The following is a 23,111-nucleotide window of genomic DNA, read 5'->3' on the forward strand; positions in this document are numbered from 1 at the left end:
AGTTGAAAATCATTTAAAAAGTATGATTTTCATAGTTAACAGGAGTGAAAGGATACGCCGGTTTTATGACCCCTTCAAGCTGTCGTAAATTCTCGTTGTCCTCAAACATAAACCCTTATATAAGTTGCATATTTGTCTTTATGTAATATAGATTTTTATCAATAAAACGACATCAAATATTTAATTTGATATATAATATATAAAACTAAAACTAAAGCCGACCACTCTAAAAACATTCAGAAATATAAATAGAAATATATATAGAAAGCCAAAAAAAAGAATAAATATATAGTGAAAACCTACCGGAGATGACGGTGACGGTGAGACCCCTGGTCTTTCAATGTCCCGAATTCGACGAAATCATAGACTCTGTGGTATATATAATAAGTTGTAGATACAAACGTGACTAAAATGATCATGGGTTATGGGTATTGAAAATACATAAATGGCCCATGGGCAACTTTGAACCTCTGTGGTGGCCAGACGGGCCCGGATCCCAGAAAAATATTTAAGTGGGGAATAGCTCGGGTCAATACCTTTAAAATGAGCTAGATGTGGTTAAAATGAAAAGTACGTTAATGCACACCTTTGAATCCCTATAGTGACCAATCTCTTTTATTGGTACTACACCTTTAAATAAAGATCAATTAAAATGGCTTCTAATAATGCTAGTAAAACAGAACACGAATATAAAGTGTACGGAACTTGTATGGTAACCTTCTTTCATTGAAACAGGTTAAATTTAAAGTAGGGGACGAACACAGTTTTTAAACTTTAAAGAAAAGAATGTTTAAAAAGGTGGACCGAGAAAAGTCTTAACTGTTGTCCCAAGTGTTAAACACTTAAGCCCAAAGGTATTGCATCAAGGATTTTACCGACGAAGAAGTACAAGGTTCTTTTTATGAACCTTAACTTAAAAAGACGGTTTAGGATTTGAACCGTATCGGAAAGGTCTTGCGAAAACAAAACAGGTGTGGGGTGAAAGAGGTCTTTGTTCGATGAAAAGGGTAACCTAAGTCCTTAAACTCTTGATTCAAACAATCAGATATGCAGTACCAACTTTTTAGAAAGTATAGTCTTTGACAATTTGCCCAAGATTATAAAGAATACTTTCGTTATGTGAGTATTGTGGTGAAGGCTTAAACATCTGGACTACGTCTTTACCAAATAATAAACCACTAACGGCTTTTAATCTGCCACTAGCATGTTTCGATAGAATATACATCCTCAGACTCTCTAGACCTTCCTTGTTTTGCTCTTAAGCTTCTATTGACAACTAAAGTTTCAAGAGTTCATCAATGTTTTATGTGTCGAGTTTTTAATCTGATTTATCCCGAGTTCTTGGTGCAGAGTGGTCTTAAACTCATCTACCCTTTTCTCAAATTCTTTAATGGTTGTATCATATCCTTTCTCTAGTCGTTTTATATCCCTCTTCATCTGGTTACACGCGGATTGTAATTGTAATTGTAATTGTTTCGTATAGTATTTCAATTGACGCATAGCTCGTCATTTTGCTGCAGCATCCGTATTATTATTCGGAGATTTAATGTTAGTGATACGATTGTTGTTCATGTTTAATTCTTCAAGCAATTGACTCCTATTTATTTCTCAATTTCCATAAAGTCCAAATTTGTCTGTCATGGAGACGCAACTTCATCAAGGTTATCTTTTAGACAACAATTGTGACAAATACAAACAAAAGTGTCCACAGACCACTGGCGCTCTTATCTGAAGTTCATCGGTGATATAGTAGATCTTAAGTTTCAAGTAATTTACCATTACGTAAGGGGGAATGAAAGTCCGTAAGAATCAAAATACACTTTGCTGGTTGTCGTCTTAAACTAACACGTCCAATGGGTTCCAGGTCTCATAATGGAAGGGTTAAAAGGTCATCGAACACATCTTGTAATCGTTAAATGTAATGTTCTGTCAATTGACTTGTTTCTTCGTTCCTTTAGCTTTCCTGGTGTGTTGACCATCACCCATTCAATATTAGCACATCTTGTAAGAAGCCCTACAAAGTTAGCCATCATTTGACCACCACATACATACCAATCATTTTTTTGTTGACGTTGGTCGGAATTCCAAAACGGGTTGTCTATACAATAGTTTGATGTGTCAATGTTGTTTTGAATGTGAGATATGTCTTTGTAAAAATCGTCGGTTTGAATTTAAAAGGCTTAACTATCAGTGTCGGTAAACAGTAGTCGAACTTTGTTCCCGTTGGTTTTACGCAAAAAGTCCAAATGAATGTCGTACATTGAAAATCTTTGAAATGTCTAAGATAAATGCTCCTTAGTACAAAGGCTTGTCAAACTTTAGTTTGGTTTTCTTTATGTTTACTACTACCACGGACTCGTTATACACCACGAATTGGTCACAGTTGGGTTTAGCTATTAGTTTCAACGGTTGCTTATCAGTAGTCATCAATATTATATTCACCCGTTAACGTATTTTTTCCATGGTATTTTCAAACATTGAGTTGTTTATCATTTTAAAAGAATACTTTTCAGATCCGATGCTGGCTATGATTCTAAGGTTAGTGTTTAGGTCAATGAACATTTTAAGCCAAATTGATTGTTTTCTGTTTCAAATTAAAAAAAAAATAGTAAACACATGTTGTACATGAGCATAGTCAGCCACTCTAATGTGTTCATTGTTAAGTCGGTCAGATAGTAGTTGTGTTTTCGTCATGTTGTAATGACCCTTCATGAAATCGTAAGATAAACATTTTTTTTATCATTAATTCATTATACTATACCCAAATCATGACTTTCATACCTTAAATTGGTTCAACTTTAAATTCTAAACTAAATATATAAGGTGTCGAACGAATTTAACATAAACCTAAACGAATCAATAAAAAGCATTTCTTACCCATCCACTTTCTAAGAAAAAAATATGTTTTTTTTTCATCAGTGTTGGGAATGCAATTCACTTCAACATCGGTAAACCCCAACGCCTTTACGAACAAGTGGGAGTCATACCATGTTAAGTTACGAAACACAATGGGAACAAAGGTATAAAATTGACAGTCTAAGTTACATTTTTTATGTGCTGCACCACGATACTTACATGTCAAGTGCTCGTGATCACGCACTTTGTCTTCACCTAATTCATCATCGCACATGTGACAATCTTAACTCGCTGTAAAACATTGGAGATCTTCTTCAGTCATCACCAGGTCTTTTTATCAATGTACATGTCTGCAATCTCCTTCATTATCTCTTCCATACAAGCCACAAATCTCTTAACAATGTCTTCCACTGAGTACACTTTTGATTCTTTGTATTCCCCATTAGCATACTTGACACGGTAGTAAAACCAGAAGGTGAATTTTGTTGGTTAACATCCGTGTAAGCTTTAAATTTGTCAGGTTGGCAAGTGTCTATCTGTTCTGAGCTACATTGAATGTCAGCATAAATAACATAAGGAAATCGCATTTTACGGTTGTACTACGTTGTAAGATATTGTTAAGGTATTTTCTTCTGGAATCTCGATTTTCACTCCATTCATCTTATCACAATACACTAAATGTTCGTCTAAAAAGTCCCCACTTTAACAGTGGTTCATACATCTTCGACAAAAACACTTTACCATTGTGGGATGATACTTGGGGACTTACCAAATGTGATAAACTTTTTATCCAACAGTAATAGTGTTTAGTAGCATTGGTTAAATACAACATGTTTGGGTGAGTTCTATTCTTTCTGATGTTCTTTGAATTCTTAACGGGTACACTTCAAATTTTCTTAATAGTTATTGTTTATTTCAACACCATACCGAAACACGTAAAGTATACATGGTAGTATTTAGCCTTTCGAATTTGGTCAATATGTTTCAACGACAATAACTAGCCCCTCCCCACTTTTGTTCAACTCTTTTTCCTATTTTTTTGTATTGACTCACTCGTAAAATGTACTTTTCTTATCCACCTCTTCATGATGTGATTTTGAGAACACAGCTCACGTTAATAATGGCCTTCTTCTGTGCTAGTTTTACTGAAAGGCGTAGGTAAGATTTAGGCCGTGTTCACACCAAACTCCATGTACAGTAAACTTGTTTACAATTAGTTTAATGTACTGGACATTGGTTTCACATTAAATTTGTTCACATCTATACACCTTGTTTAATTACCTGTACATAAGATTTGTTCACATTTGTAAACTCTATGTCATTTAAATGTTCATTACGTAGAATCGAATGAAACGTTTTCGGACAACTTTTCTAGCAGTAAGGGAACGACCATTTGACTCTAAATAGGGGGGATGGAAATATTCCAAACCCAAATTGGATAAAGAAAACAATTCTGGTTCTACAGATGTTAAAAAATATTCTGAATCAAGAGTTTCCCCATACATTATAGTCTTAAATGTTGAAGAAAAAAAATTTGATTACCAGGATCGAAAAGAAAACGGAATAAAACGTTTGCGCGAAAAAAAATTCTAACTCAGATAAATAAATAAAATACCCCCCCCCTTTTTTTTAAGTTAAGTGGTTGCTTCTTTATGAAAGCCATTTTGATGATTTGCAGTAGTAGTTTAAAGATACTAAAGATGTCTCGATTAAGCATTATAAAACGTAGGCTGCAACAGCGTGCCTACAGACGAAAAAGAAAGATTGATATATTAGGGATCACTATATTTCTATCTTTTCTGTTTGTTCAAATGGTATTTCTTCTCCAGGAAGTATTTGGCAAAGGGAGGGGGTAATGTTTTTTTTTAACTTTTTAAGTGTAATTTCACGGATCCGATATACTAGACAAACAATACATTTACCTCACACTTTTTAAGTAATGCATTTATGAGTGAATCGTTGTTTGAGTAAAAACCAGTGGCAAATATTTCTATGTAAGTCAAGTCGATTCGGAAAGACCTTAATTTTCAAATGAATTATGTGTTCGGCAATGATGCTGCTTTGAGTCTTGATAAGGGCTTAATAAAGCTACGTTAAGTTTTATTTCTAAACAAAACAAATATATATATCAAGTTAAGACAAATATTTCTGTAAAGAACTTTATAAATAATTGCTATAAATATCAATTTTATTAAAAAATCGTTTCTTCCTTAAATATGCACGGTGAAAATAATGCTTTAAATGCCTAGTTTTGTGTACACTTAATCTACACAAGGCCTACATCGAGTATCGACTGCATGTAGACAAAACATGATTTACACTACATGTAAACATTGAGTTTTATCAATGGGAACGTAATTTTGTTTAGTTTACGTGTGAGTTACACTTACACAACACCGAGTTTAGGTCAATGTGAACACGGCCTTACACTTTAGGGATACAATTTATCCATATGAAGGTGTACTTCTACAATATGACTAACGTTCTCTGACGTCCATCACACATGCAAGTTGCTATGCTTTCTTTTGCCTTTTCTATCATTACTGTTACATGTAGTTCAGTGTCTTAGTTGGTTGATTCAGTTATACTAACTTCAGTTGACCTAAAAAGTGGAATCACTGTCACCTGTTGCAAGGTTTGTTTTTACAAACTGTACTAGAAGCACCTTCGATGCCTACTTTAAGTTGTGTGCTTCTGACATTTTACTAATCAAATGTATGTAAAGCACTTCGACTTGCCTTAAAAATGAATTAACAAATGGTTCAATGAGCACTGTAGTTCTTTTCTACCATCTTTCACCTTAATAACAGGTTCCTTAGCTATGTCTGGTTAAAGTCGTTTTTCCTTTACCAGGATCTATAAGGTATACCACGTTTCTTTGCTTTTATCATTAATTCATTTTTAGTGAACATTTCTGTATGGGGTAACACTTGATGCGTTTTGTCTTCAATAAGCTTTACCAACACGTCTTTTGGGTTTATACAATATCCTTTAACCCAAAATCCTTTGCCATTCGATGTAATTAGTTTACCGTTATTTGTAAATGACTCGTTGGTATTATCTTTATAAACTTAGCGCAACCTCTTTATTATGTATAGTACGTATATTAAATGACAATCTAGGCGGACCCTGTATGTTTTTGTTTGTTAATGTCATTGTTTATTTAATACCTTACACACACATGTCATTAATGATGTTTTTTTTCAATTTTACACCCCTAACCACCACTTGTAATTTTTTTAATCTAATGTTTACTAGATGTGAAAAGGAAAACAAGGACACGTACAACTACGCAGTTTTCTGTCTAATTAGGGTGTAGGCAATTGTACTTCTGATGAACAGTCCTTCCAACGTTCCCGTTTAGTAATACAGTCCACTACAAGCCCACACCTTACTTGTTTGACCTCAAGATTAGTAGGTAACTATCACAAATTATTTCATCCACACTTGTAGTGTCAATAATTTGGTTCAACTCACTTGTTGGCAGGTCCTTCCATTTTTGATTTTGTTTTTCTTTTGTGTCAAAGGTATTCAGATCAATGAAATAATATTGATTATAAGATGCCATCATAATCTTAATACTTATAAAAATATTTCTATATTCTGGGTTTTTTTTTCGATTTAAAAAACACCATCCCGTACTCATATTCAAATTATAACCCTAACACCCCTTACCCTTACACACCTTACCCTAAAACATTAAACACCTTAATAAACAGTTTTAAATCAGACTACTTTAACTTTTACACCATGACGCTACTTTACCTGTGTAATGTTACGTCATTACTTTTACTTACTAATATGACGTCACTTTTTTTCACTGTCACCTTCCTACTTTCACGTTCACTGTTAATTACTAAAATTGAAAGTGTGGCAGCACTCTCTATTCTACACCACTGGTATGAACCCAAGCTATTCACTACTTTTTTGTATATAATCCTGACCAATCTGCATTACAGTGGTTCCGAAATTCATATAACGTATTTTACTTACAAACCACATATTCGGAACTTCTTAGCATATCCTTACGGCAAAGTTTCGAGCTTTAATATTTTTCTGGGATCATGGCAATTCTGACCACTATTGGGGTTTAAAGTTGTGCCTTAACATAATTTTCATAATAATCATGTCGGAAAATACGCGAAATACAAACATTTCGCTATGGTAACGTTGTAACCATAACGCTATGGTGAGTGACGTTATTGTATTATTCATAAGCTATCATGACGATTAAACGTATATAAAAAAACACAACGCATTTATTGAGATTCTTTCACATTTATGGTGCCGTGACTGACGTTAAAGGCAATACGTGTCGGCAACAGAGCAGCAGTGACGAAGCTATGGATCAAATTCGAGGAGCTGAAGGAGAATCCTGAAAACGTCGAAATGGAGGAATTCAAAGCCATAGAGTATGCCGTAACCCAGAAAAAGAAGATAATTCATGATTTAAACGAGAAGATGAAAGAAATCCTACACGAGGATCACACTGAACAAGAAATTACAGACTCGGAGGAGTATATGTTTAATTTATACAGTACACTAAGGCAATTACGAAAACTTTAGCAAACAATCAAATCCCCCAACAATAAATCTAATTTAAAGAAAAGTAAACAATGAAAGCTAACACTGAATGCTATATACCTACACCAAACGCTAGTAATACAAACACATCAGCCGCTTACATGCTAAACACTAGAAAACGAATTCCGTCGGAGGAAAATCCTACCGGAAATCAATCACGCAACTTTACTGGTCCGAATTTACAATCATACAATAATAAGGAAGAATGTTCGTATATACAACCACCAACCCAACTACCAAATGTATTTAGTAATATAAACCATAGATTACCTAAATTAGATTAGCCACATTTTGACGTGTATGTTTTGCAGTGGAGCACATTTTGGGACTTTTACGAATGTACTATACACTAAAGTAGCCTTACACCAATACAGAAATTTAGTTATCTGAAAGCCCAGCTTATAAGAACCGCCGCCCAAACCATAGCAGGATTTGCGCTTACGTACCCCAATTACGAGACAGCCGTTTGTTTGCTAAGAGAGAGATTTGGAAACCAACACAAAATTTTTAATGCTTACATGAAATCACTCATGAGCTTACCCGCACCGACAAATGATGCATTTAGTTTGAGGTCTAACGGAGACAAACTTTAATCATATGTGCGAGGATTAGAGTCACTTTGTCAAACACCTGAGATGTATGGTTCGCTTTAGTTTTGGACAAGTTACCGATTGACATAAGAAAATCCATTGCAAGAAAACGCGGGAGATTTAACTTGATATTGAAAAATCTACGAAAAGCAATAACTAAAGAGATTGAAATACTTGAAGCTGGCAAAGGAGTCATGAATTCAGACATATTGTACGCCACTGCACTTTTTATGGGTACGCAATTACATTCATACAAGAGCAAATTCACAGACACACGTAAGAAGGTAAATACACATACATGTATATTTTGTTTAGCTGAGCACTATCCGACGGAGTGCCCTGAAGTAACAGACGCAAACATAAGAAATCAAATTGTAAAACAGAAACAGTTATGCTTTAACTGTTAAGGGCCACACCAAGTGGCTGCATGCCAGTTTACTGAATGATGCAAAAAGTGTAACGGAATACATCATACTAGCATATGTAAAGGAAAAGAGGTAATTCCAGGTATGACATCGCAGCCTACAATACAACAGTCAGCAATCAACGTAGTTGAAACACCAAACGAGACTACAATGTATTCATCACATCAGAGTCACGATATTCTCCTGAAAACAACAACTGCACCAGTTGTAAATAACGACCAAGAAGTATAACTCGGAAATTAACTGATAAATTAGAAATAAATCCTACAGAAAAGTAAGCATTCATCCGTCTGTGATTTGAGATTTATCCCAGAAGGTTCGCAACTTAGACACATTGCAACAATACAGTTACATACCGACACAGGAGAAAAGTCCATATCGATGCACTCATTGTTCCAGAGATTGCCGTTCCGATTTAAAACAAGATTTCACAGACTACAAGGAACTTGCCACATTTAAACTTAAGCGCAGAATGTTTCGAAATTGGCTTATTCATAGGCACCGACTACTACTGGTAAATTATCGAGGACAGAGTTATAAGAGGAAAAGGACCCAACGTTGTACAGTCAAAGTTCGGATGTGTGTTATCAGGACTAATCAATAGAAACATCAACCATCCGACAACATCTATAGCTCTGGTAAACGTCATTGAAGACAAGAACACAGCGAAAAAGGAAAGTCCACGGTAAAGTTGCTATGGAAACATGACCGTTCAGATGATATACCTTCAGGTACGACCGTTACCAAAAGAAACCCAGAAGACACATCACAATGGCTCGTGCAAAGTAGATCGCATATGAACCCATTTGAGGAAAATTTCGAAGAAGGTAACTTGCTACCTAGACGAACGAACACATCCTCAACTGGTAGAGTCAGGACGCCAAATAGATACAGGAAAGGAACTTACAAAGCATAAAGAAAATTACCGCGGAGTGAAGATACCGTATGTGGCAGAAGAAAAATCCATGAATGGACTATGAGATAAACTTTAGTTATGAACAGTTAAGGTTAAGGAACTAGATTATTTAATTTGAGATGGACATTAATTTAAATTTCTTTTATCTATATTGTGAACTTACATTTTCTAATAAATTTCGTTACATACTTCAGTTTTCTCGGCCCCAAAAATGTCAGAAAATACGCAAAGTACAAACATTATGCTATTGTAACGTTGTAACTATAACGCTATAGTGAGTGACGTTATTGTATTATTCATTACATATCACTACAATTAAACGTATATAGAAAACACACCGCATTTATAGAGATTCTTCAACAATCATACATTCGGAACGCCTAGGAATATCTCAACGGCAAAGTTTCGAGCCTGTCCAAACTCATTTCAAAGGCATAGACCTAGGCTATTCCTCACTTAAATATTTTTCTGGGATCCGGGCCCGTCTGGCCACCACAGAGGTTCAAATTTGCCCATTAACGTATTTTCCATATCAACCACACATTCGGTACTCTTCGGCATATCCCTACGGCAAGGTTCCGAACCGGACTTAGCTCATTTAATGTATTGACCCAAGCTATTCCCCACTCGAATATTTTTCTGGGATTCGGGCCCGTCTGGCCACCACAGAGGTTCAAAGTTGCCCATTTACGTATTTTCCATATCAACCACACATTCGGTACTCTTCGGCATATCCCAAAGGCAAGGTTCCGAACCGGACTTAGCTCATTTCAAAGGCATTGACCCAGGCTATTACCCACTTAAATATTTTTCTGGGATCCGGGCCCGTCTGCCCACCACAGAGGTTCAAACTTTCCCATTTACGTATTTTCCATATCAACCACACATTCGGTACTCTTCGGCATATCCCTACGGCAAAGTTCCAAACCGGACCTAGCTGATTTCAAAGGCTATTACCCACTTAAATATTTTTCTGGGATCCGGGCCCGTCTGGCCACCACAGAGGTTCAAAGTTGCCCATTTACGTATTTTCCATATCAACCACACATTCGGTACTCCTCGGCATATCCCTATGGCAAAGGTCCGAACCGGACCTAGCTCATTTCAAAGGTATTGACCCAAGCTATTCCCCACTCAAATATTTTTCTGGGATCCAGGCCCGTCTGGCCACCACAGAGGTTCAAAGTTGCCCATTTACGTATTTTTCATATAAACCACACATTCGGTACTCTTCGGTATATCCCTACGGCAAAGTTCCAAACCGGACCTAGCTGATTTCAAAGGTATTGACCCAGGCTATTACCCACTTAAATATTTTTCTGGGATCCGGGCCCGTCTGGCCACCACAGAGGTTCAAAGTTGCCCATTTCCGTATTTTCCATATCAACCACACATTCGGTACTCCTCGGCATATCCCTACGGCAAAGGTCCGAACCAGACCTAGCTCATTTCAAAGGTATTGACCCAAGCTATTCCCCACTCAAATATTTTTCTGGGATCCGGGCCCGTCTGGCCACCACAGAGGTTCAAAGTTGCCCATTTACGTATTTTTCATATAAACCACACATTCGGTACTCTTCGGCATATCCCTACGGCAAAATTTCGAACATGACCTAGCTCATTTCAAAGGTATTGACCCAGGCTATTACCCACTTAAATATTTTTCTGGGATCCGGGCCTGTCTGGCCACCACAAAGGTTCAAAGTTGCCAATTTACGTATTTTCAATACCCATAACCCATGATCATTTTAGATTTTTGTATCTACACCCAATTATATATACTACAGAGTCTATAATATCGTCGAATTCGGGACATTGAAAGACTAGGGGGTCTCACCGTCATTTGAGAGGTTTTCACTATATATTTTTTTTTTTTTTTTTTTTTTTTTGGCTTTCCATAGATATTCATATTTATATATTTCTGAATGTTTTTAGAGTGGTCGGCTTTAATTTTAGTTTTATATATTATACATTAAATTAACTCTTTGTTGTCGTTTTATTGATAAAAATCTATATTACATAAAGACAATAATGCAACTTATATAAGGGTTTATATTCGAGAATTTACGACAGCTTAAAGGGGTCATAAAACTATTTGCGGCGTATCTTTTCACTCCTGTTAACTATGAAAATCATACTTTTTAATGATTTTTAACAAAATTTTAATATTGAACCGAATGGTAGCAGCCGGTGGGATATTGAATATCGAATATCGAATAACAAACCGGCAGCTAACTTCATATACATATATAAAACGTAATGAAATGCTTTTAAAATCAGTACAAGACGCGAAGTTGTCGAATTCCGCTGTTAAATTATATATAACTAAGATGTGGCGATTTTTGGAACGTTTGAGTCTCATGCAGTTTTTTGGTTTTCAGACAGATCGTCAACATTGGCTGCTGGAAAGAAGTGGCTGCTATCTTGATTGGCCGATAAAAGTGGCTGCCAGCTTGAGTCTAGTTATAACGTCTGTTTTCTTGTATCATTTATGTAAGTATTGTCTTGTCCAGTCATTTTGTAACTAATTGAAGGTGGTATGGTAGCAGTTAGTCATTTGGTCTCTGATAGATTGATGTGTCATTGGAAAAAATACAACATCTTCTTATTTAATATAAAGAAAACGCAGATAATGTAAGAATTATTAGTAAAACAGTAGTGTGTGGTTGGGGACATCTATAATACTAAAATTACGAGGTCCAATTTGTCAGCCGTCATCACGTAAAAACGACGAATCAAAGAATTCAACTTTATATATAACTAATATAGTACAAAGGTGTAGATTAAAAATTACACCACTCCAGGCCCTTTTGTTTTCCACGTAATTAATATTGCCAATAATTAAGAAGTTCCGGGTCGAGTCCGATACCGATACCAATAGTATATTCACCTGTTACCGATGACCTTATCTGTACGTTACGCATCTGACAGGCGCACCACCAAACGGTGTATTCAGGATTAATATGCTATATAGTATTACACGGGTCATAATCACAGGGTTGACACTACTTAATTGTCAAATTGTTACCTATTGTAGTATTTTAATCAGTAAGACTTTCTAAGATAACAATACGAATACTAAAAATCTGGACTAAAATAAGGCGTATAGGTACAGTTTTCAATTTGTTAGCGGGCATGACGTAAAACAGCGAATCAAAGAATTCAATATTTATAACTAATATAGGACAATGCTGTTGATTAAAAAATACTCCATTCCAGGACCTTTTGTTTTCCAAATAATTAATATTATCAATAATTGATAAGTTCCAGTTCGACGGGTTCAAACTAAAAGATTTGAAAGCCGAGAGAAAACTGTGTATCTTATAACCAGCATGACTTTATCAGATACAGTACTAATACTAAAATAAGGCTTGCGCATAGTTATATACTTTAATTCAGTCACGGACCCGCGATATACGGTTGTGTTCTAGTTGTTTTTAATTTAATGAATCAAATCAGATGAAGTTAAATTTAAATGCACCCACACAACATAAACAACGAGCTCTGTAATACATTCAAATATAAAGCAGGAGAGGGGTGAGATTGTCAATAAGACGACTTGCCATGGAATTGTCAGTTTGTATTCGACTTATATGAGTTTGATTGCCCCTATGGAAACTTTCGCCTCTCAATTCACTAAAACCCATATCTGTAAGATTAAGATTAAGGATATAAACCGTACGCGGGGGACTTATTAATTCTAGATCTAAGACATAATCACAACCACACAAAATGATTTAAAATACGGAAATGTAGTAGACTATTGAAGACGAGTAGAAAAACATTAAATCAACGATTTCATTTTTACAGCAAGGGACAAAAACAAGACTTAGCATAAAGTATGAAAATGTTTGGTTTTGTGTTTTTTTTAGGGGGGATGAAAATGGACTGTACATGAGATAAGGTTCCATCTGTAGAAATATAAGATATTAGCAGTTGTCATATTAGATTGATATAAATTAACTTCAGTGCCACACATGTCCAATGGAGAAATATATGTTTCTCAAAGAAAATACTATACGAAAGTGTTGAATCACTAAAAACTATTGTTACTAATTTCCACTAGTCTCCTTCCGTGACAAATTTAATTGTTAACACATTAGTCTAGTCGTTGATTTTTTTATATTAAATTCAAATCTATTTGTTAAGCGCTTTTGTTCACAACAGAAATCAATACTATTAATAGCTTTGTTATTATGTTTCCTTTTGTGAAAACGCGATTTACAGAATCAATCTTTATTACTTAGAGATGTGCAATCTAAATGTATAAATACAGCGATAAAGGTCAGATTCGTGAAGGTATGGCATTTTATCACACTCGTAATTAGCCATTTTCTACTGATCGTTACTTTTGCCTGCATGCAGTTATTTTTTTAATTAAATATTTGATTAACATGGTCGTTATGAGTCTCGATTTTGAATTGTTTTCAGAACATATCAGACATTACGCCCATGTTTCCTTTAAGCATGTGGTTAACTTAAGATAGACTTCCAATCATGTTGACAGTACTTGAAAGGAACCCGTATAAGAGTTACACATGTGTATACCTCTAACAAACCTACGAACATGTCAAGTCTTATATATAAAAAAAGAAGATGTGGTATGATTGCCAATGAGACAACTGTCCACAAGAGACCAAAATGACACAGACATTAACAACTATAGGTCACCGTACGGCCTTCAACAATGAGCAAAGCCCATACCACATAGTCAGCTATAAAAGGCCCCGATAAGACAATGTAAAATAATTCAAACGAGAAAACTAACGGCCTTATTTATATCAAAAAATGAACGAAAAACAAATATGCAACACATAAACAAACGACAACCACTGAATTACAGGCTCCTGACTTGGGACAGGCACATACCTAAATAATGTGGCGGGGTTTAACATGTTAGCGGGATCCCAACCCTCCCCTAAACTGGGACAGTGGTATAACAGTACAACAAAGAACAAACTATAAAAATCAGTTGAAAAAGACTATTTAGTTAGTGCTTATTAAATTGTGTCCATTGTCGCGTCTCGATGATCACGTGCAAGGGTTTGGTTATTTGACTACTTCATACCACTTCTCCGTTTTTTTAATATGACAGCACTTCCTATTAAAAATCAAAATAGCTGTTTTTTTATGCGTTTGAAGAAATGGAGATATGGGGTTCTCAATCACTTGTCTCTGAATAAAATGTCCTCTAAATCGATAGACACAGATAATGATATCATCATAACGATACAAACACAGACCTAGAACCTATAGGTCAACAGTAAACAAGTATCTATAGAGTACATTATGTTAAACTAATCTTACTCGCACCAAGTCTACCGTTGAAAAGTTGTGAATAATTCAAACAGAGATTATTGAAGATGTGCCACCAGGATCGAATTCTCCTTCTTGCTGCCAAAGGGACATTTATGGCTTCTGTGACAGAATACACCATAACAAAAGGCAAACGATGATGAACTTCCGAATTTTGGACATGTCCATGAAGATTTGACAAAGTATACAATTTAGTTATTTACGATAATTACTTTTCCAGCAAATTAAATATCATCATATACACCGAACAAGGACATAAAAGATAAAAGATGGTCCATAAACAAAAAAGAAGAATCAACAAATGAGCTATGAGCAAATTCTCACTAATGATACCTGCTATGAGTATTTGATCAACATGCAAGACATTGATGAGCGATTAGTTATGAGCATAAAAGTTGAATGTCCGTCTGCACCATGTTTCATCACATTTTTCAACAAATAGCCTCATAAAATTTGGTAACAATCTTCATGTGGACATGTTTAACAATGTAATATGATTCTAAATTCAACGCGCATAAAAGGTACATGTCATATATGTGGCAAGAAGGTATCTCTTTGTTTAAAATAAAAGTTAGTGATAACTTTTGTTTAAAATGTTTCATTTTAATTTTTAACTTGTCATGTGCCGAATCTTATCAAAGTGTGAATTAAGGGTTGAGTCATACTAGCCGAACATTATGATGCTTGGTAAAATATTAGATTATTTACTTACTAAACATCTCTACAAGCTTTTCAATAAATATAGAGTAAATTCCACAAGCCAGTGAGTACAAAGACATTCCGAATGATCCTACCCGGACTCCCTCGTCGTATAGCTGATGTTCCCTGCTTCCAACTGGTGCCTTAGGGTCTCCTCCATAGACAGCTTGTCCAACAAAATCAGTGAAAAACAATGAATAACAGACTAGTGACATCCAGCTGAACAAATTAGTTAGGCATAATATCAACAAAGATTTTGGCATACGAACTATGGACAGTAAATACGTTTTCAAACTAACTTCTGTTGATATAAAAATAGATTGTCTTCTCATTTCGTCGTCTATTCTGTCAAATTCGGCCTCCAAGACTTGACCTTTCTCTATTTCTTCATCATTTTCTAGGATTCTAGGAAGACCTTGAAGTTCTGATTTGTTGACAGGATCAGATTTGTCGTATGGTAAGTGATTGCCTTGCAAAAAATATATTAAATAGAATTAGGTAGATTTGGTATTAGTGCCAGTGAGACAACTTTCCATCCAAGTAACAATGTGTAAACGTTTAATTATTATAGGTCAAAGTACGGCCTTTTTATATGGATATATCAGCAACAAATTAAAGTTACAATAACCAATTGATGTTTGTCTAACTTCTGTCCTTAAATATGCTCTTTTCAATGCCGAATGGACAGACTAGTATATGTGATCGATTGGTTTGTTGTGCATGGCATGGTATTATAAGTCAATGGGCGATATGTCAGTTTCGAACTGCATCTGAATATCGCAAAAACAGATATTTATGTAGCATGTATCGTCGATTAACTGATTGTTATATTGAGCTTTTAAACGAAACGTAAAAAACGACGAACTTGCAATTTAGATATATGAAAAATAGCCGTCAAAATAGAAACAAGATTTAAAACGATGGACGGAACGACAAATAGACGGACCGACGGATGGACAGACGATCAAGGGTAACATTTAATGCCCCCGCCATAAACATACGCATTTGTTTTTTTTAAAAGCTTGAAACCATGACGTGCAATTCTTTAAATATGTAAAATATTTTCGAATGTGGTATGTTACAAATCCTTTGTAAATAAATACTCTAAAGAAGAAGAAAATACAGAAACACAAACTTCTCTGAAATATCCTTTTCTTGTCCTAACAAACTACAGTATCTTGTAAACAGTTTAATTCACCTTTAGCAATAAACTCATCACAGATACCAGGACTAAATTTTATATATACGCCAGACGCGCGTTTCGTCTACAAAAGATTTATCAGTGACGCTCGAATAAAAAAAGTTTTAAAAAAAAGCCAAATAAAGTACGAAGTTGAAGAGCATTGAGATCTAAAATGCCTAAAAGTGTTGCCAAATACAGCTAAGGTAATCTATGTTTGAGGTAGAAAAGCCTTAGTATTTCAAAAAATTCAAAATTTTGTGAACAGTTAATTTATAAATATAACAATATCAATGATAATTCATGTCAGCACAATAAAGTGCTGACTACTGGGCTTGTGATACCCTAGGGGAAATAAATCTCCACCAGCAGTGGCATCGACCAAGTGGTTGTAAATAAACTCATCACAGATGGCAATAGTTTTCATCTCAGGGAAAAGAAACTTTCTTCTAGACGCTCCATAACCATTCAACAAGTGTATACATTTTGGTAATTCAAATGAAAAAACTGAGTACATTTTTAAAAGATACATACCATTTTGTTTTGCAAATCTTCCATTTTCCTTAGGAAAGCTTCCATAAGTTGGCTTATAATCAAATGTTTTTCCTTTGGCTTCGTCTTCGGAATCGTCATCGCTAGAATCGTTGGTAAATTTTTGATACCTTGACTTTCCTTTCCTCTTTCTTTTCTTTTGTAACTTTTCTACAGTGACTTTTTTATCACTTAAAGGAACTTCTTTAAAACTGGTTATTGTTAAAGCAACGCAAAGAACGAAAAATATTAGTACAACTGCAAATACGATACGAACATGTGCCTCCAAACCATCTAATTGTCCAGACCCATTCCAATTTATCCCACCCATTATGTAACCAACACTACCACCGAATCCCGCCATAATCGTGAAGGAAGTGAGTCCTGCGGAGTGATCTTCTGGAACACAGACATCAAGTAGATATGAACGACATGGCGACTGTGCTGCATCACAACAGAAATCTAGGAGTGCAACGCCTATAATAGTTAAAACGATTCCATATACATGGTTTTCTGGTATTTTTATAAAATGAAAAAAGCCAGAGGAATGTTCAGATTTATTAGAGCCACCATAATAAAATGTCTTATTATTGTTTATATTTTGAAAGTCAAATGCTTCTTCGCATTCTTTACTGGAATTCAGCACTAGTGTATTGTTAAGCAATGTACAGTTTGTCAGCAAGAAATCCTTTATAGAGGCAGTTCCTTTGTCACCAAGTTTCAATCCAAAATATTCCCCATTTGGAACTAACAGAAGTCCAAATATAATTCCTACAGATAATATTAAAATAAACGGCCGTCTACGTCCAAACTGGACTCTGCACCTATCACTAAGTGATCCGAATAATGGAACAAGAAAGAAGCCTAGAAATGGGCTAGCACACCATATCAATGTCATTAAAGAAGCAGGTACACCTAGTTTCAATAAGATTGGTGACACAAAAGCAGTTTCTGCCGCGTAACATAGTTCTATACCACATACGACAGCACTTAGTCGTAAAAGCTGCATGCGACTTTTTCTTTTATGTATCCACGACGAATCTTCTCCAAACTTTGTGAACGATTCGATTCCTTCGCCAACAGTCTGGATATAGATGTCAGCATTTTCACGCAGTCTTTTCAATGTTTGTATAGATGACGTAAGAAGGCCAATTGACATACTGAAATAAAAAAAAAAAAAATCATGTATAAGATATAGGTATATACTCAGACTATCTTAGCAGTATAACTAAACAATGATGCATGAGATACAGGTATATACTCAGACTATCTTAGCAGTATAACAAAACAATGATGCATGAGATACAGGTATATACTCAGTCTATCTTAGCAGTATATCAAACAATCATGTATAAGTTACCGGTATAAACTAAGACTATCTTAGCAGTATAACAACCCAATCATGTATAAGATACTGGTATAAACCCAAACTATCTTCACAGTCGGTTATTTCCGAGAAAGCAAAACGTTTTCTATTGTAAACTACTGTTATTGAACTAAATTTTGGAATCAGCAAAAATGGTCATGAAGTTTAAAGTTTATAAGGAATAATCTCAATTATATGATGACATTTATCGATCGCTCGTATTGTTTAACAATATACTAGGTGGGTAGGAGTTTATTCACAAGTTGTTAATTCTTTTAGTCTTTATTTTTGAATGACAGCTTTATATTTTCAATTTGAATACGTTAGACATTAATCTGATAAGAAAATAACAAAATGATGTTCAAGTCCCTCGTATCGGAAACAATTTGCTATGTTTAACAGTGCTACGGAATTGAACTGATCTTCTTCCGTGTAGTAGGTATGCTAATCAGCGACACAATTTTATTGTTGGAAATAAATTGAAGGACTCTCCATAAATAAACACGTCCAATTAAATCCCACTGATTACTTTCAATTAGATAAATTGACTGTTATGATGAAGCTCTTCTGGTATTTCATATACCAATCATAGAAAGCAGATTGAGTTAGGTTATTGAAAGGTTTTCATGTCTAAACTTGACTTTTTGGTACTATCAAATTAAAGCAATAATATTGTTATTTGTCTGTTTGTCTTTTTCTTTTTTAGTCATGACGTTGTCACTTTATTTTCGATCTATGAGTTAGAATGTGCCGCTGGTATCAGCTTCCACCCCTCTTTGGTGGAACATTTTTTGGAAGTCCCTGTTAAGATAATAATTGACTTTTTATAAACTAGACAAAATTCACAAATTGAAACATGTGATATTTTACATATTCGGTATTCTTTTTATAACATGAAGAAAATTTATTTTTTCCAAACATGTATCCTAAAAATAGAAAGAAAGTCAGAATTCATATGCTGATTATAAATATTATGTGAAATCTAAAAGGTCGGTTTCGTGTTCATTTAAATTTGCTGATGGATAAAAATATGTTTATGAAGCGAAACATCACTCGGCTCTTGTTAAGAGCTCTATGACTTGCATGATAGTAAAAGGGAAGGCTACAAAGCAATTCTGCTTTTTCGTGGAAAACAAAACATTAACGTAGATTTTACATCATGCTGATCATTTTAATGATAAAATTGATTAATTCAAAGTATATTAACTTATATTTCCTGTAACAATTTGACACTATTGGTTTTGATTATTATGGTGTGAATGTGAAGGAAGATCAGGTTTTAAATGCGATACACAACATCATTGAGTTATAAGCGCCCAATTTCAAAATTAGTTATGCAGAAATTCATGATGTGTCTACTCTTCAGTTATTCGTTTATTTTATTGAGGGGATTTTTTGCAGCTTAATAAAATTCAACCTAAAAGATTTGTCAATGAAGTGTGCTGATGGTTTGTACCACAGGATTGTATATGTGTCTGGTGGGGTTAGAGCTATAGGTTCTTGATAACTGCTGACTAGCCTGCTTTGCAGATGAAAATGAGGCTAAGTGTTTAAGTCTTTCTGCAAGTACATGACCTCTACACTATTTAAGACTTTTACAATGTCTCCCCGCGGTTGAACATGGTAGCTAGTATCTAACCTGGTAGGCATTATTTAAGAGGATGTCGGAGCAGCAAGTGCCCTAGAGATGCGGTGTGTAGGCCAATCGGCGGGTAAACCTTTTCCCAACTTATGATGAATAGCACCACTGCCTTTTGGTGAGATTTGGGAATGCCAAAATCTGTGGGAGTACACCCTGAAAGAAAAGCCGGGAAGATGGAGATCGCCATCCATAGGTAGTAATTTGTTAGCTACTCTGTTTAAAAATAACAAGCTTTTTAAAAGACTGTAATGAATTGATAGTATAGAAATAAAGAAACTAAAAAAGCAGAAAAAAATGGAGGGTCCGTGTGCTTGTTTTCGAGATATAAGCCATTGAAAATTTGGCGGGAAATAATTCTCTCTAGCGTTTTCATACATTTAACATTGGCACCTTTTTTGGATCAAAAGCTATGAAAAAATAACAAGGATTTTATAAGATTTTGAAATATGGCTTTTTAAACTTTATGTAATTAAATTATGAAAAGAAAAATAGGGGTTAGTGGGCAATTTTTTTTTAATGGAAATACATGGATAAAACCAGAGGAATCCGAAAATCTGTCAAAATTTCACAAAATAGAGGAGCAAACATCCTTAAGTACCAGAACACGAGTTATGTATTGTTATTGGTGATCTGAATGCAAAGAATGCATGAATGGTTTACTTATTGGAGTGTCTTTATTTTCGCACAAGAAATACACAATCTTGCATGGAACTCACCAAATGACAGGGATATCAGCATAAGAAACCAAACAATACAAAATATCATTGAGAAACAACGACAACCTTAGTCCAAATCTAAATGAACATTGGAACAATGTAAAAAAAATGTTAAATGATGCAGCTGCTTATGGACTTGGAATTAGAAAGAGTACAAAGAAAATGTGGGTTTCAGATACAACCTTGAATGTTATAGAAAAGAGAAGATTTACAAAAAGTAAGTGCCATCAGATGTGATCGGAAAGGTTGCAAGTAAAGCTACAAAAAAAATATACTCCGATATAAATGAAGAAATTAAAAACAAGTCTTGGGAAGACAAACTGCAATATATTAAAGGGTTGGCCAATGAAGCAGAAGAGGCTTGCAAACATGGAGAACTAAGTTTTGTATATAAGATCACTCACTAAGTAACAGCAATGATACACCAGTGTTTAGCAAGAAATTGAATGGCGAGGTAAATATTATTATCGGAGTCACAGAAACTTAAAAGATGAACAGAGCTCTCTTTGAACAATAGACAAATCAGCACAATTTGATAACACCGAAGAGAATATAGAAATAGATATACCAGAGGATAACACCGAACTCTCTGGATCACTACAAAGTATCCTCCTGGACCACTAAAGAGTATGCTCCTGGATCACAACAGAGTACATACATTTGTATCCTTTCAGACATGTGACAAAACCAAAAATTGAGAAATAAAAAACACAATGTATATTAGTCTGGTTAATGAAAGAAGTAGGTCCGGTAAGGGCCGATTTTTGCCTCAAATTTCAGGTTCATTTGACAAAAGATTTTAGACATTTTTGAACACTTATGTGTCTATTTCCGTTGATTCAATTAGTTTATGTGAAATATTTTAACTGAGTTACTCATTAAAAACGATCCGATTCTAGCTTAAATATGAAAAATATATTAAATATGCAAACAAATGTCACTTTTCAGATGTTTTTTTTTGTCAAAAATGAAAGTTGCCGCATCCGTGTTCATCCTCAACATTCATATATGTTATGTATCATCATCAAATGCAACTTGCATTTAAATATTGAAAATGAACACAAATGCGGTTACTTTCATTTAAGACGAAAACCGTCTAAAATTTGACTAAAATACTAAAATTATGAAGATTTTATTAATTAAGCACGACTTAATGATGCTAGTACCCGATATATGTGCATTGCATTGTCAAAAACAGCCCATATTTATGTAGCAGAATCATTCTAATTTCCAATATATAACTAAAAGTTTACATTTTAACAATTTTATGAAACTTCTATATTTTGGGGCCAAAAAGGAGTCTTACTGGAACTACTCCTTTAAATGTGAGTTGCAGGAAGGCAGTTCTTGATGATAAATTAACCTAGGACATCACCATAAAAAATCATGCATATGATGTGACAAACACGTTAATAACCTTTTACTTGTTTCTTAGTGTCTTTCAACTTTTCTACTTCTAGGCAATGATTTTCTTGTGTTTCTGCATATTTTTTTGTTGATCAAAAGATTTTATATTCAAAATGAATGATTTGATTACGAAGACATTATTAGATTTTTTCAGACATTCCTAGACGCTAATCCTCTAATTACAATCAGCAACGAGAAAAATAATGGAAAATATTTCTTTCAAATGTAAATGAAGACTACAAAGAAAGTGTCGTAACAAAGGATAGAGAATTACAGAATTACAGAATCTTAGTTCATACATTTCCAGAATGAAATTCGTAGGAGGGTAGATAAAAAAAACTTGTTTATGCATTTGAAAAACTATTTATTTGGCGATATTACACATATAACAATAACATTTTATTGAGAACCGACCCACTTGAAATGACTAATCTTAGATATTTTGATTGTCACTAATCGTATTTCACTTGCTATAACTGATGAGACTTTTGTCCCTTCTATTATCGGTATATAATACTTCAAGTCAACGTGTCAATTAATTATAAGGCGCTGGTTAAGGGAAATGTCGATTTTCAATTGATGAGGAAAATCTGCATTCATCAAGTTTCTTGAGGTCTTAGTATACATAAACTAGTTGGTACCGATACCTTGTGTATATTGTCGCTTTTCTTCATTATCAACTTCGGCATAAAATATTTTGTCCTTTTAGTTCAGATCATTTCTACGTGACTTTGATAAATTCTGACATTCTTTAACTATTTGTTTCTTCAATTGGTAGGCTTAAAATTTCTAATAACTGTATTTGCATTTATATTGTAAACGTTTGGATGATTTCACATACTTTCAAATTCAGTCCTGGCAAAATTTATTTAGTCCTTAACAT

The 23,111-nt window shown here is 34.6% G+C and overlaps 1 protein-coding gene across 1 annotated transcript in view; it reads right to left on the bottom strand.

Moving 5' to 3' along the window:
* Positions 1–23,111, bottom strand: part of LOC139512580 (membrane-associated transporter protein-like) — a 37,812-nt gene that overhangs the window by 3,049 nt on the left and 11,652 nt on the right. Inside the window, exons 2-3 of the mRNA XM_071300302.1 lie at positions 17,101–18,257; positions 15,400–15,855 (exon numbers count right to left, since the gene is read on the bottom strand). Of these exons, the coding sequence (XP_071156403.1) occupies positions 15,400–15,855; positions 17,101–18,256 (1,612 nt within the window). The 5' untranslated portion in view covers position 18,257. The remainder of the gene's footprint in view (positions 1–15,399; positions 15,856–17,100; positions 18,258–23,111) is intronic.

The sequence above is a fragment of the Mytilus edulis genome, chromosome 2 (assembly GCF_963676685.1).
Source record: "Mytilus edulis chromosome 2, xbMytEdul2.2, whole genome shotgun sequence".
NCBI lineage: Eukaryota > Metazoa > Mollusca > Bivalvia > Mytilida > Mytilidae > Mytilus > Mytilus edulis.